The following is a 15,859-nucleotide window of genomic DNA, read 5'->3' as shown; positions in this document are numbered from 1 at the left end:
ACTTGTTTCCTGATACAAAAAGCTCCTTGGTAGAAGTGCAATGTGCTCAGTCAACAGCAATGCATCCAGGAAGGACTCTGGTTTAACCCATTGTCCAAGTGGCATTCAAAGACTTGGTCTTAACACTAAGAAGAATATGGTTCAGGTTTTTTTTCTTCTTACAGTAAATAAGGGAAAAAAAGCACTACCTACAGGTATGCTTACATAAGACATGTACTACAATATCTTATTTCTTAATGAAGACACTATTACAAAATAATCTCAACACCATAGCATGTTAAGTATAGAGCTGAAGTCTTTCCTGAGAGATAAAGGTCTTATTTATGAAGCCAATGTCAACTAGATCAAGCAGCATTATAATCAAACTGCAATAAATTAAATGGTGCTTACATTCTTAGGAAGAAACAAAAGGATGACTACCCAATTTAACAGGCAGATCCCAAGACTCTCCCCTATAGTTCTGCAGAGTTAATTCATTCATTTTTCTAGAACCCTAGAGTAACTCATTATCAGGAAAAAAAATACAGTGGCTTGTTTTGCAAATTTCACTGCAGATCAAATTATGTAATATTTGGATTACTTGGCCTAAGTGCATCATGTTCTAGACTCAGTCAGTCTTTTGACTATGTATTTTTTATAAGCTAAAGCCCTACTATTAAGGGAAAAAAATTGTATTGTTTCTTTTCATTATAGCTGCTATGCTGGTAGTATTCAAAGAAGGAAATCTTGAGACTTTGGAAAATAAGCACACCAAGAAAAGCAGGCATGGGAATCCAAAACACTTGAAAGCAATCTTCTACAGAAATCCTAACACAGAGCTTTACTTCTTAGCCTCAAGGATAATTTCATGTTGGTTTTCATAATATACAAAGCACCTATTACAGCATGCATGAGCACAAGAATGCATAACAACCAGAAATCTTAAAAACATATGCACTAAACCAGGCACTTATTAAACCAGAAAATGAGCCAAACGGGAGAACTGGTCAGAGAAGAATCATTTAAAAACCAAGAATTAGCAAAAATACAAAACCACTTAGTCCAGAAACAAAACCAAGTGAAAGGCCTTCAAAACCACTTGCAGAGGAAGGTGGTACCATCTTCCCACTTGCCATCTCCTAAACACAAAAGCAGACACTAACAAGTCTACTTCTTACCGCCCTGGATGACCCACCTCACCCACCATCAATGTCTCTTTTGTAAAAATTCCATTAATAGGTTTGAATTCATACAGTTTTCCAAGCAGATTAGTTCAAACAACACTTCTGGATAGTCTCATTTATGGACAAGCACTATAAAAGTTTAAGTTGACAAACACAGGCACGTAAGTAAAGAAAGCCAAAAGATCTGTATCTCGGGAAATTTTCAAATCCTGTGATCCATATTAAGTGGATTAAATATTATCATCATAGGATTTGTTAACATCATGCAGACAGAATTCTGGCAAAATAAAGCACATTAGGACATGGTCCTCTGCCGGAATGGGATAGCTTTACAATAGATTTGAGTGTATTAGCTATAATCCTGTCAGTTAAGACTTTAATAAAATTACTGCTATTAAAAAGAAAACATGGACAATGCTTGTTTTTTCCTCAATAGAGGCACATCCTAGTATTTCTGAACAATCTCACAAACTTTTCATAAACACAAAAACAGAGAGTTTATTTCAGCAAGTTAGGTAATTCGAAGTTTAAGAGAGACAAACACACTTAAATTACTTCAAACTGCGGTGATTTTTTTTTTCATTAACTTCATTGTAACTCCTTTCAAGGAACTGTTAACTCTGCTCATTATTTTTGTGCTTTCTCTTTACCATTTTAACAATTATTCTTCAGTGTATTTGTGTTTTGAAATTCTTAACTGATTAAATTTATTCCAAAGCAGAGCAAACTGATCCACTTACCAGGACCCATCAAGCTCAGGTGCACAGTGTAACAATTTTTTTTTAAAGAAGTTTCTGACTTATCAAAGTTTCTAACTCCTAACCAAGAAGTAGACTACATTGGTTCGGGAAAATGATTCCTAACCTGCAAGGAATATACTACAGTTTAAATAATTCCCCAAATTTGGTAAGTTCATTCACTATGTATAGTTTTATAATATCTGAAAAAGAAGGAACATGATAAAATAGTTTTTAAAGAGAAAGGGAAGTCTTCTACTTCCTTTTGGCCAATAAAAAGGCAATATAAATCTGATTTAATACTTTAACATTTATCACCATAGAGTTCAAAAATAGGATCTATTTTAAACTATATGTTAGAACAATTGTTAAAAGAACCCCCCAAAATAAACTGAATTCTTAAATAAACTGTTCTTATAAATTGGTCATTTTCTCTTTTTGTATATAATAGTCATCTGATTTGAACAAAGGTATACTTCAAATTACTAAACATTTGTTATAAAAATACAACATCATATAACTTTAAAATAGGCACACTTTGTTTGCTAATAAATAAACCAAAGGCCCTAAAGAGTACAGAGGTATATCAATCTTCCGTTGCTAACATTAGTATTATTTATACACACCAATAGTGATTTAAAAAAAATGCCTGAAGCCACTTGCATGGTAGCATAAATGTATAGTTGCTTACAAGCTGAATGTTCAGTTAGGAGATGACAGCAAATTGAGTTTAATTCAAAATTTAGAAGCTCATGTAGATAAAGATTTTCAAATAGCATGACATAACCTGATAAAAAGTCCACACACTTCATTGAAATTGTTCAATCAAGTCATCATCGTACTCTAAAGCAAATTCTGATTTTTTAATAGTCCACTTATCACAGGCCCTAAAGAATCAGCCAGTATCCTTCAAAAAGTTCCAGCCACTAAATCTCCAGACATATGTGTAAAGAATGCTATCACAGAACCAAAAGGCTCTTCCTTGCACATACTCCAGAAATGGGTAAGCATGTCTCCCAGCTATACAGCTAAAACCCCAATCATTTCATTGATAATAATTTGAACTCAGTCTAGACTTGCTAGTTTGTATTTCAGCATGTACAACATGTGAAAATTCCATTCTGATTCTCCTGATCTCTAGTAGATGACACTGAAAAAGTATTGGCAAGAAAGGTGAAATAAATAAAAAATGAAAGAAGAGAAATCAATGTGTCTTCAAAACAAAACAGAAAGAAAACAAAAATCAAGCGAGCAGATGTGTTGGTGGTAGCAGCGCCCTTCAGCGGAAGTACTCACGCAGAATCTACTGGCCAGAAGTTGATCAGAGTAACGGGACTGCAAAACAAAAAAATGAAGTGGTGAAGAGAGACACAAGCAAACTCAGCCACAAAAACAAAACCAAACAAACAAACAAACAAAAAAAAAACCAAGCAAAAAAAAATCTTACTGAAAGATCCAAATAAATAAAATAAAACCAGTGAAGTATGAACCATGGGAAGCAACAGCCAAATCAAAGCAGAAAGTGAATTAAACAAACAAAAACAACCCAGGTGTGTGACTGCCATCAGAATTATGGAGAAAAGCAAGCAGAAGGTTTTAAACAGCTGAAGACACCATCAGTTTGATCATGAGAATCATCACTACTTACTGCGAAGTAACCTCCTGTGACTATATTTCCTTTCAAGTAGAAAAAGTGACTAGAGATGACCACAGTCAGATATACAAAAAGACACACATCTACTGATTTGCGAGGGAAGAAAATCAAAATGAAATACTGGAATCACTCATTTGTAAACAGTCTCATGATTCTTAAGAGGAAAACAACCGATGGTAATAATGGGTTCTTCCCCTTTCCCTACACCCATCAGAGCCAAGTTTCTCTTTGGGGAACAGTAACCATCAAATACATGGTGATATCACAACTGAACACCAGCTTGCTTTTCTGGCTGCAGCTACAGAAAATTTGAAGAGAAGAGACTGTTTGCATTGTGGAGTGAAGGAGGGTATTCAACTGAGAGAGGAGTTCAGCTACATCAAATGAGAAGCTGTTTGGCCTTAGCCACTACTCACGTTTCCATGTTGTCCCCCTCTAAGACAGTCTGCACTGGCAGGTAGCCCATTCGGGGATGCTTCGCAAAATACCTTTTGGTTCGAAATTTGTTTTTTAATACCTTGGCAAAGTCACGAACATCTTCTCCTGATGTAGTCTAAAAAGGAAACCACAGTGAGATGGAATTTAGGAGTCTGACTTGGAAAAGAAAATGGCCATGCCATGCTAGTTTTGTACCTCAAGGCACTTATTCTGTAATGGCAGCCTGCACGGGATGATGTGTAAGGGCTTTGCAAGCAGGCCATTACTAGTGTGAAGGAGTGAGTTACCTCTTCAAGCCCCCATCAGCTGCAGTATGGGGTCAAGTGCTGTTTCTTTCCAAGTTATTGTGAGGAAAAGATGAACAAGACAAGCTATCACAATGCCTAACCAGTGGCAACTGAAAGAAGTTCTAAGGTTGAAAAACTGATCCTAACTTTTACAATTTATGGTCTTTCAAAAATGATGCAGTCCACATTAACCCCATGCTTCCCCCCACTGAGCGTGTCTATTCCATAGCATGGTGTGTTCTCCATCACAGACTACCTCTTGAAGATGAACACAAACTAGAAACATAATGAAATATTCAGGGGAGGTGGCGATTCTGTTGATGAGAGAAATGCTCTGCTACAGAGCTTCTCACACTTTTACTGTACACAGGACCCACCTGCAAATCTTGTTAAAAAGCAGATTTCAACTGAGAAAGTTAAGGAGCTGGGGCCTAAGGTTCTGCACGTCCAGTGAGCTCCAAGGTAACACCTGTGTTGCTACCCAACACATCACCCTTTGAAAACAGAGAATCTAGCGTTCAGAGGATGTGAGACTTTTACCAAAGTAGGTGTGAGCACAATGTGTAGGTCCTTTCATCAGTAACTTTTCAAGGTTTGACCAGGTACAATGGCATTTCTGAAGGCTCCACCTCCTACTTAAAAACCTTGCTTCAGTTCCCTAACACTGGGACCCCAGAGTTCTCATCCATACAAATGGGGCTCCTATAATAACTCCAGTTCCATGCAGAAAGGTTTCAGTGGGAAACACTAAGCATTTTGTTGGCAAGCATCACTACATAAAACCAACAGCACTGTCAGGATATACAACAGTCAAATGGTGAGAAACACAGATTGAAATTGCTAGGCTATGAGTTTGGGGGAACTTACAGGCCACAACCATGCCCCAAGGTCATAAGACTTCCCCACATCAACTCTAGGGCCAAGCAAAAATACATATGCAAATATCTACCTACAACATCTGTGACAGAAGCAAATCCTATCCATTCACTGGGCAGAATTTCTGGAGTGCCTCCCATCTGCCAAGTGTGCCAGGTATTCCTGTAGGTACCAGGGATGGGGCAAACCCCTACACTTTAGAATTTAGAGCTACTTTAGCAAGTAGACATCGGGGGAACATAGAGCTCACAGCATTTCACATGATCTGCAATGCTGCCCAAAGCTGAAAGTCATGCCCAGTGAAGTAACTCACGTGCAGGAGGCAGCTAACTTACCGGTGTGCAATATTCCACCATGGGATAGTGCATTTTATGGCCTTTTGCAACTCGTCCAGAAAAGAAGCAGCTTTGGCAGATGTCATAATTAAAGTGCTTTAGGCTCCTGTACCTGGTAGAGAACAAAAACAAACACATATGTGTATCTTCAAATCCAATTCCCAAGAACACTCTTTAATAAACCACCTATCACATTGTCTTAACACTAGAAACAGAATGTAATATTCATTAGTCCCACAAGGTGAGTGATTAACTTCCGATCTCCAGATTTCTCTGGTGCTTCTCCTATAGTATCACAACATTTTGGCACAAAGATCATCCTGTAAACATATGGAAGGAGGGAAGGCAACTGGGCTCTTACTGAAATTCCAGGAGGAACTCTTTCAAATTAAGTTGGAAAGTACTGGCAGATTTCCAATCTTTACAAGAGCAAAGACTTGAATTTGGAAGAACTTCCAGAAGAGACAGAGTGATGTTTTGTATGCCCCACACCTATTACGGGGACAAAAGTTTTCTAAACCGATTATTTTCAAAATCATTTCAACAGGAATTCTCAATTAAAATAAGACTTGCTTCAATTGCATTTCTGGATTGCCTCACACAATTTGTCTTCAACTAAGCATTTGCGCCATTTCCTTGCTCTCTTTCTCCCTGTCTCTTCAAAAATCCCTCCTGATATTTTCCACAGGTGGTAACTGAAGCCTCAGGAAAAGACAAAATATGGATTAAGATTTGAACACTAGGCAATGCGTTTTCCCCTATTCTCAGAATACTATATTCTTTACTTCCTACTGTTCCTGCTCAGATAAGAGCCTGAGCCAATTCAAATAAACACATTCCTTATGTCACATATGGGAGAGTGAGAAGAGAAGCTACCTTTTTTAGAACCCAACCATCTTTAAGAGGGGGAAAGGAAGAAAGCGAAGCGATGATTCCTAAAATAATCTAATTTGATAATGGCACAAGAAATGAAGGTGAAAATGCTCTCTTACATCTTTCAAAGCATTCTTCTTTATTTTATAAAACTGTCCCTTGTATCCAAATGTAACCAGCTAAGGAAGCTGAGAAAATTAAACATACTCCCCTTTGTGGCTGCCCCGCACGCCATCCCCCACGGCATCACTCTTTCCCTTCCCCAAACCAAGAAGGAAAATGAGAGGCTACAGAATATTTAATTTTCCTTTGCTACAAAATGGAGATATTAACTGCCCTACATCCTCATGCTTACCTTCCCAATCACTCATTGTGGACTAACTCGCCTTTAGCAATCCCTGCAGAGTTTTGTAAAACCTCTCCTCCAACAGCATCAAAGATAAACACCAATGGTAAAAGAGTACCATGAATAGAAATCGTACAAAGCAGTAATTAAGCAGTACGTATAAGAGACTTATCATTAGAATTGGGTGTTAGCTCCTAAGTGCATCCCATACTAACTATACAGTTACTTTACAGCACTGTGGCTACTCATTACTATAGAAACCCTGATGTTGATTGAGATGCTTACATGCAGCATTATTTCAGAGTTAGGCCTTAGGATTATTATTATTGAATAAAATTAATCCACTAAAAGAAATACACTGTTACCCCCAAAGAGGTCAACAAGGCTAACCATTTAAGAGCCAGGTGTTTTCTATGGTATTTTAAGAATATTAGAATACTGCCATGTTTTATCTCTGTCCTTTAGTAGAAAGGAGAGGAGAGAGAAGGGAAGGGAAAGGAAGGGAAGGGAAAGAAAGGCGAGAAAAGAGGGGAGAGAGGAGAAGAGAGAGGAGCTATTTTCCACATGCTGCTTCCCTCCTCCAACAGTCACCTCGTGAGGCCCTGCCCAGGACAAAGCCAGGAACCAGGGTCTCGCACCTGGACAGCAGGGACATAAGGACCTGAGTCATTCATTGCCTACTGCTGCCTAAGCAGCACATTAGCAGGAAACTGGATCAGAAGTAGAATTGGAAAGTAAGTATGCTCCTTCCTTTTGTTTAAATTTATACTGAAAAACTGGGAATTTTTAGCTCTATTATGAGTCTTTCACTTTCATATTTTTCATTTCCTTTTAGAGTTCATTAGGTCACTATGGTAAACACATGATGTGATTCAGATAAAGATGTAAATTTTAGGATACTTGGTACAATTCTAGCTACTTAAGAAAGAAAAGGTGATGCAAGGTAAATGCAGCACTAAGCTACCACAATGGTCGTTCCAAAAAGAATAATCCCTTCGAGTTATAACTGATTTTTGCAGTTTTCTAAAAATAGAAAAGACCATGAGAAAAGATAGATGGTAGAAATGTTTTGGTTTTAGAAAGGACACAGTACAGTTAATCTGTATGCCCTTGACACACAAACATTTCTGTAGACATGGGCATCCAGTCTTGTTCAAAGGAAAATGGGCCTTTGCAGAGTCAAGGTGGATAGGGACACCTGCCTAATGAGTCAGATCCACAAAAATATCTCAGTGACCACGGAGTGCCAGGAATGATGGATGGTCCAGCCAGGCTACTTTTCTCCCACTATGGAGAGGAACAAACTAATGATGACTGGTCAGGAGATGAAGGAGCCAATGATAAAAAAGTGAGAAGTGACAAGGGAAGGAAGTAGCTTTAGTTTGCTTCTGGATACCTGAATCCAATGATGGGACACTCCTTGCAGATGTTGCACTTGGCCTGATGCTTGGCAGTTTCCGCAGCAGCCACTCTATGCAGGACAGGCAGCCACACCATGGACTGGGGCTCCAGTCTCATCCAGTCCAGAAATAGTGCTGCTTCAATCTCGGGCTTATTATTGGCCTGTAAAGACAGGAAGAGAGAAAAAGCAGGTCAAAAAAGAAAAGAGGAGGAGAAAGTTAACAAAGTAAAAGAGAAATAACCATAGATGCATAGTGTAGTCTGTGTTTTTCAAAGCTCATTTCTGCAAATATTCACTTGACATCTGTGGGACTCCAGTCCCTTAGGCTTCAGTAAACTGCCCTTACTGTTCCTGGCTACTAGATGATAACATGCGAAATAAGGCAAAACCCATACCTCAATGTTGCTTTATTTACCTCTAGTTCTCCATCAGACACATGAAAGTTAGCCAGAAATAAACTGCAAATGTTTGCTAATAAAATTGCAAAAGAGAAAGACAAAATAAACCAGCTGGGGAACTATGGATTCCTTTAGTTCTAGGGAATCTACTTTTCCTGCAGTCACAAGAGGCGTCTACATTCACATGATTCCAAAGTCACATTTTCCAGACAAGAACAGTGAGATGCAGATCAGACATTTCAAAGGCCACAGAACTAATGCGAGACAGGGAGCTGGGTGAGAAGCAGAGCAGACAGCATATGAACTGGCACCCTTACGGGATCCTGCTGCATGCATTGCAAGGATTTAGCCACAGGCTACTGCGACGGACCCAATTCTGCTAATTTTCAAAGTTACTTCTACAGTGGGTGATTCGTTATACATACTTTCAATGGTATCTATTTTTTTTTAACAGCATAAATACAGCTGTCAAAAAGAAAAACAATCTGTCAGGGCAGGGGCACAGCCTAACCCTCTGTGTACAATGCTGACACTCCATATGGGCACCAGTTCAAGTGCCAGTCCTCCACTTTCAAATCCAGCTTCCTGTTTGTGGCTTGAGAAAGCAGAGGATTAGAGCTCAAGTCCTTGGAACCCTGTCCCCATGGGTAGACCCAGAGGAAGCTTCTGGCTTTGGATCCTGCCAACTCTGACTTTTGCAGCCTTTGGGGGATGATATTTCTCTCCCCTCCACCCCACACCTCCCCATAGGACTTTCAAGTTAAATAAATAAATCTTTAAAATTTTTTAATCCTATCAAGGTTGATGCTGTGGCATAATGTGGCCTAGCTGTGTTTCCTCCACATACACAGCATTGGCATCCCATACTGGCACCGATTTGAGTCCCTGCTCCCTGCTAGTTGGCCTGGGAAAGCAGTGGAGGATGGTCCAAGTGTTTGGGACCCCCGCAACCATGTGGGAGACCTGGAATTAATTCTTGCCTCCTGACTTTGGCCTGGCCCAGGCCTAGCTGTCAGAGTTATCTGCACAGTAAAGCAGCAGCCCTTTCCTTCAGCCCTGAACAATCACCTCTCTTTCTCCTGATTGTACATGTCTTCCTTCTGTGATCTGCTGATTCCCACTCACCTTGACTTCTTGTGTGATTTTTTTAGGATGTACTACTCTGACCTTGAAAGCATTCTCTGAGGATACCCTGAGAATGAGTATGCCTCCTCCAGTGAGGATTTTCATTTGCCTTTGCCCTTTAGTAAAGGGCAGGGACCTTAGTTATTCCACCATCAGTCTGAACCAATTATGAGACATGGAGCCCTTAGTGTCATGCAAGTAATGAGTATTTTAACTGCAAACCCATGATGCTTCTTTCTTTTGGCATATGGTTTCCTAATGCAGAATCCAGCATATTTTAGACAATAAGGTAGGAGGGCTATACTCACCACTTCAGCAGTATGCCAGTCATTACCCTTAATTATAAATTTGACAGCTTTATAATGAGCTTTTTAACTTTGGATTTCCCAGCCACCAATAGTACCAGTTCAAACTACTTGTCAAAACCTTTTGTTGAGCATTTTTCTCTGTGTAGGGTGCCATCACAGAGGTACACTGTAGAACATTTTTCTTAATAAATACATGAATGAATGAATGATAAAAGGAATTCTAGAACCCAAAGATGAAAGGGACCACACAAGTCACCCCATCTTTTTCAAATGGCACCAGAGCTGTGACATCAGCCTTCAGAGAGCCCCAACTCCAAGCCACTGTGCTTTTTCAGCCACTATATAAATATCACCCCTCTGAGAAGGCATATGTCCTTCAAGAGTGATCTTGAGTATGTGTGTACAGGTGCCATTGTCAGAAGCACTTTATCATACTGAGTTCAAGTCCACAAACATGGCAGATGGAAGCAGAGTTCAAGCCCCAGCTTTGCCACTTCCTGCCAGGGTGACCTTGGTAAAACAACTTTCTCTGTGTATTAATTTTCCTCTGCTACAAAATGGAAATATTAGTAGACCTATTTCAGAGAGCCATCTTTCACTTCCCTCCTAGGCACATCAGCAGGAAGCTGGATTGGATGTGCACTAGGCAGGACTCAAACCAAGCAATCTGATAGAGGATGCAGGCATCCCTGGTTATAGCTTAACCTTCTACAGTGCTAACACTTAACAATGCACTTACTGCCGGCCTCTGTTCATGACTCTTCATCCTTATTCATTTCTTTCCTATATGGCTTGGCTCAGTCTTCCACTGTCCTTAGAAAAATATCCTGCAAACATGATCTACTGGAAATGGTACCTGGATTTCTCAGTATAGCATACTTAGAATGCTTCCTTTTCGTGTACTGTAGGCTCACACTCGTTTTCTATTCCACTAAAATCTCTGGGACAGCGTTTCCCAGTGTGTGCAACAGATCAATCAACTAGCAAAACACCTCATGCAAAGAAGGCCAGATTAATTATGGAAACACTGCACATTAGAACTGCCTCTTAAAATTCTTAGCACATGTTATACTAAAAGCAAAGGAGCCCATCAGGCAGAGAAACCAATTCAACTTTGACTCCACAATTTCCACACTTAATAGTGATCCTAAGATCTTTGCCCTTTTTAAACTTAACAATGTCTGTGAACAGCACGAAGTATTATTATCCTACTGGGTATTACGGGAACTACTTTTCTTAGCTCTTTTCTCTACACTTGCCCAGTTGAGACTGCTTTGTTTTTGTTATGTCAAGGACATTCCTATCAGTCTGAGCATACTGTACAATCTCATCAACATCTGTAAGAATCCTGACTCTTACAGTCAACAAATTAGCTGTTCTTCCCTACCATGGGTAACATCTATATTTTAGATTTAAGTTTTGGCTTCACATCAAAATATCAAACAGGTGACCTATCAAACAGGTCAAAGTCAAACATGAGCCACCTACTGCAGCCTACACATCAAGTCAACACAAATCCATGATTAGCCCTCTGTGGTTGTTTAACTATGACTTTTCTCAGTTCTATGATCACTTCATCTCTGTTGCGCAAGTTTCTCTGTGGTACAAAGACAAAGAGACTGTCAGGTGACTTGTTCACTGTTCAACTACAATACGCACCATTAACAATCTCTTGTTCCAGTGGCCTAGAAAGCAACTTAAAAACAAAAAACAAAAAAACCAAGAAAAAACCTCTAGCCAGGAAAGAAACCATTACAGAAAAGCAAATTTTTGAAAAGTGTTACTAATTCAGATGGCTGGGAATGCCTGCATCCCTTCTTGGGAGTGCCCAGAATTGGATCCCACCTCTACTTGCAATGTACCTTCCTGCTAAAGAGCACCCAGAAAAGGAAGTGGGTGATGGGCCAAGTATTTGTTTCCGCACAACACACATATAAGACCTGGATAGCGTTCCTGGCTGCTACCTAGGGCCATGGCCCTGTTCCAGCTTTTGGAGGCAACTGCGGGGAGTGAGTCTGTACATGGAAGAGACTGGTATCTCTCTCTAGGGCTTTCTCTCTGGTTCACGTGCTCTTTCTATCAGATGCTTATTCCAAATTAGGCTTATTCCAAGTTTACATACAGTTTTCCCAACTGATGTTTAAATAACTAATGAGGGATCAAAACACATGCTGCAGAAGTTGGCAGTGTGGCATAGTAGGTAAAGTTGCCACCTGCACTGCCAGCCAGTATCCCAAGCAAGGTGTGTCAGTCCCAGCTGCTCCACTTCCAATCTACTTGCCTGCTAATCTGTCTGGGAAATCTGCAGAAGGTGGGCCCCCGCCCCCATGTAAAAGACTCAGAAGAAGCTTCTGGCTTCAGACTGGCCCAGCTCTGGCTGCTGTGGCCATCTGAGAAGTGAACCTGCAGATGATGCAAGCACACTTGCACGCTCTCTCGCCATCCCTCTGTAACTCTGCCTTTTGATTAATTTTTGAAAAACACACCACAGAATAGGAATTCCTAGTGAATAGAGAAAGTATAACATAGCTTTTGTTCATCTAAAAGACAGAAAATCTGAATCAGCAAGAAATGTAGGTGCAAAAACATCAACGAGGGAGACTATGGGTGCAATACACAACTAAAGGCATAGAAAGTACAGCATACAGAAATTATCTCACTCCTTTCCCTGCTGTTGAAATCCTTCTTAGGAAACAGCGTCTAATTCGGGTAGCTACAACTGACCTAGAACTTTGAGCAGTCTTGGCAGAAAGGCACAATGCTAATTAATGGTTTTGAAAGACCTGAGGAACAGCACAAGGGAACTGGGATTATTTAGCCATGAAAAAAAGAGTGAGAATGAGCAAGAAAGAGTGGCTGAAGGGGCGATTTAATAACAGTTTTCAATTATGTGAATGGCTCTTGCATAGGGGCCTGTGACCAGCTGTTCAATCCCTCCACTGAGAGCACAAGGAGAAGCAGGCTTAAGCAGCATGAAGAATTTGGGCTGTAACTCATTCGGAAGAATTTCCTGATGCTGAAAGTTGTTAAAGCATTAGTGTGAATTACCAAGGAAAGCCGTACAATGTTCTCTTCTTTCAAAAGACTATAGATTCTTCGGTGCTTCAAGGTTGGAAATTTTCAAGTTTCTCTCTAGCTCCTAAGATCCACAGATCCATCAGTGTGGCTCTCTGAAACAGCTCACCTTTGCCACATGACAGGGCTGAGCAAAGGACATGGGGACTTGCTTGCTTGCTCCGTTTCAATCCTTCGTCTTTACAATACACAATTCTGTATCCTAGCAGTGTATTCCCTCTCTTTTTATCCAGCCATAAAGAAGGAAAGAACTAAAAGTCAGGAAAGCGTCCACAAAGATATAACAGGACTAAAACTAAAACTTGCTTAAAATTCCATTTCATGATTCTAGCAAAAATACATAGGGACAGACTGAAATAGAAGGATGGTGGCTCGCAAAGCCAAGGAAGGATGGCATTTGTTGGACTGACATCAGCTCTGGAGACGTCATTGTTTGTTAATATACATGCAAGTCTCAGACATATCCTTCTCTCGGTATCAAGGAGGCCCTTGCCTTCATCCTTATTGCCAGTTTCAAGTCATTTATGCAAAATCTCTTTGGAAGACACTCAGTCCTGGCTTTTGATTGTTGGCTTTGTTTTGTTTTGGCAATGCCTCAGTTTTGTCTTTCCATGGTGCACACATGTGCACAAACACATACCCCACTAATATAACACAGGTCCTTCCATTATGCTAGCCACTGCCTGGAATAACTCCTTGGGCTCTGCCTCCTCATCCTTTTCTCTTGGTGTTCCGCAGTCAACAACTGTCCATAGTGTTCAGGCTGCAGAGGGAGCTGGCTCTCATTCCTGTCACTCTGTTACAGCACACCACAGGGTAGCTTGATATAAATGTCATCTTTACCCAACAGGGTAACAAAGACAGCTCAATAAGTCTCAATAGCTTCGGTTTTAAGAAATATAATTACTGATATATTGGGCCCGGCGCGGTGGCGCAAGTGGTTAAGGTCCTCGCCTTGCACGCCTGGGATCCCATATGGGCACCGGTTCTAATCCTGGCAGCCCCGCTTCCCATCCAGCTCCCTGCCTGTGGCCTGGGAAAGCAGTAGAGGATGGCCCAAAGCTTTGGGACCCTGCACCCACGCGGGAGACCTGGAAGAGGCTCCTGGCTTCGGATTGGCATAGCTTTGGCCATTGCGGCTCACTTGGGGAGTGAATCATCGGATGGAAGATCTTCCTCTCTGTCTCTCCTCTCTGTATATCCGCCTTTCCAATAAAAAAAATAAAAAAATAAAATCTTAAAAAAAATTTTTAAAAAAGAATTACAAAAAAGAAAAAGAAATATAACTACTGATATAACAAATGTGAAGGTCATTTCATGGCAAGTGTGGAGGTGGGGGACTGGCCAGGGTTCAGAGTAACCTTTGGGTTTCTTTGATGTCAAGCATTTCTTAAACCCAAGGGCACAGAAAGGCCAACTGGCTGCCAGGGGGACAAGCTGTTGCTTGGTGTTCTCTCAAGGCTAGCTTGATTTTCTCATGGCTACAGAAGAAATGCAGCTGCAGCTGGAAGATTTCTCCCGAAGCCCTATGGCTCACCTACCACAGATATACACGGCTTATTTTCAAGAGAAGGTAGCTGGCACCTCAATCAGGAAGTGTGTAAAAGCCATCATTTATACAGAATGAACTAATTAGGATATAAAAAAGGAAGCATTATGCACGAGATCGAGCTCAGTAATTCTCAGATTAAAAACAAAAAAAGTACTAGCTCCCTGATAGCAACCGCTGACCAGACCTCTGCTTCCATCCTAACTGGTGGGCTATTTAAAGACAAGAAGGATGCTCTGGACCCGCCGTGAAGACCTCTTAACTGAATGGGGGGGGTGGGAGTTAGGAAGGAAGAAGATGGAGACTATAAATAAAACAATGGATTTTTAGGAGCTGCATAAAATGGCAATGAAAACAAAACAAGCACAAACTACGTAGTCATTCCAAAGAGTCAAAAAATTTATATCAACTGTTCAAGGAGTATAAAACAAAATAAGTACCTTCTCAAACTGCCCCAAGTTTACTTTAAAGCAGTTGAACGTAACTGCTGGTCTGTCTGTGACAATGTCACACATAAGAGGCCAACAGATATTGTCCAGACCATAAATGCATGTGCAGGATGACCTGGCTTAGGAAATAGGAATAAACACAAAGGGCCCCCCCCCCCCCGGCAGGCCGCTGCTGCTCCCCTAGGACATCTGACAGTGCTGGGAGGTCTTTCTGGTTGTCCTGAAGGGTGTGAGTATCTAGCAGATAGAAATTGGGGTCTTTCTAAACATCCCATAATAACACAAACCAGTTACTCCACAAAGAAGAATTAGAATGTGGCAGGTCAAAGTGTCAAAGTGTTAGTATTGCCAAGGTGCTAGCCACCCTGTTGGAACCCCAAACCTACACTAATATATTAACATTGTAAATAACCATACCTCATTTGTCAAAACTAAGAGACTAACATTGGCTCATCACGGTTAACTAAACAACAGACTTCTCTGGAACCACCAGAGAGCATGTAACAGGCAGGCAACTGTCCTCTGTGACACAGGGATCAACTGCTGATGGGGACAGGAAAGCCACACCACTTGACATATTGTGCACTGAGAGAACAAAATGGTCTAACACAGAGAAAGCCCAAAGTGGAAGTCAGGTAACAGTCAAAAATTGCAGACCCTATCTTGAAACTGAACTGCTTCTCAGACAGACAAACCTATGCAGGATGTTCCAGGATGAACAGCAGGAATTTATTGAATCATGGCCAATAATTATGCCAAGCAGGTAAGAGCAAGCACATCAGTGTGTGTGTGTGTTTCAATTTTGCTTAGTACAAATTTTGCTAAGTACTACTCATTTAGTATA

The 15,859-nt window shown here is 40.6% G+C and overlaps 1 protein-coding gene across 8 annotated transcripts in view; it reads right to left on the bottom strand.

Moving 5' to 3' along the window:
• The window catches only part of DMD (dystrophin), a 1,921,612-nt gene that overhangs the window by 56,953 nt on the left and 1,848,800 nt on the right, over positions 1-15,859 (bottom strand). For 4 of the 8 annotated variants that reach the window (XM_041000021.1, XM_041000029.1, XM_041000056.1 and 1 more), the window contains 4 exons: positions 8,106-8,272; positions 5,491-5,602; positions 3,971-4,107; positions 3,197-3,235 (listed from right to left, as the gene is read on the bottom strand). In XM_041000021.1, coding sequence (XP_040855955.1) covers positions 3,197-3,235; positions 3,971-4,107; positions 5,491-5,602; positions 8,106-8,272 — 455 coding nt within the window. The remainder of the gene's footprint in view (positions 1-3,196; positions 3,236-3,970; positions 4,108-5,490; positions 5,603-8,105; positions 8,273-15,859) is intronic. The other 4 variants (XM_041000033.1, XM_041000038.1, XM_041000062.1 and 1 more) reach the window with 1 other exon arrangement.

This window comes from Ochotona curzoniae, unplaced genomic scaffold (assembly GCF_017591425.1).
Source record: "Ochotona curzoniae isolate NIBS_2020 unplaced genomic scaffold, NIBS_Ocur_1.0 contig_1274, whole genome shotgun sequence".
Lineage (NCBI taxonomy): Eukaryota > Metazoa > Chordata > Mammalia > Lagomorpha > Ochotonidae > Ochotona > Ochotona curzoniae.
The sequence above is the reverse complement of the archived record's forward strand: the minus strand, read 5'-3'. Positions and strand labels throughout refer to the sequence as shown.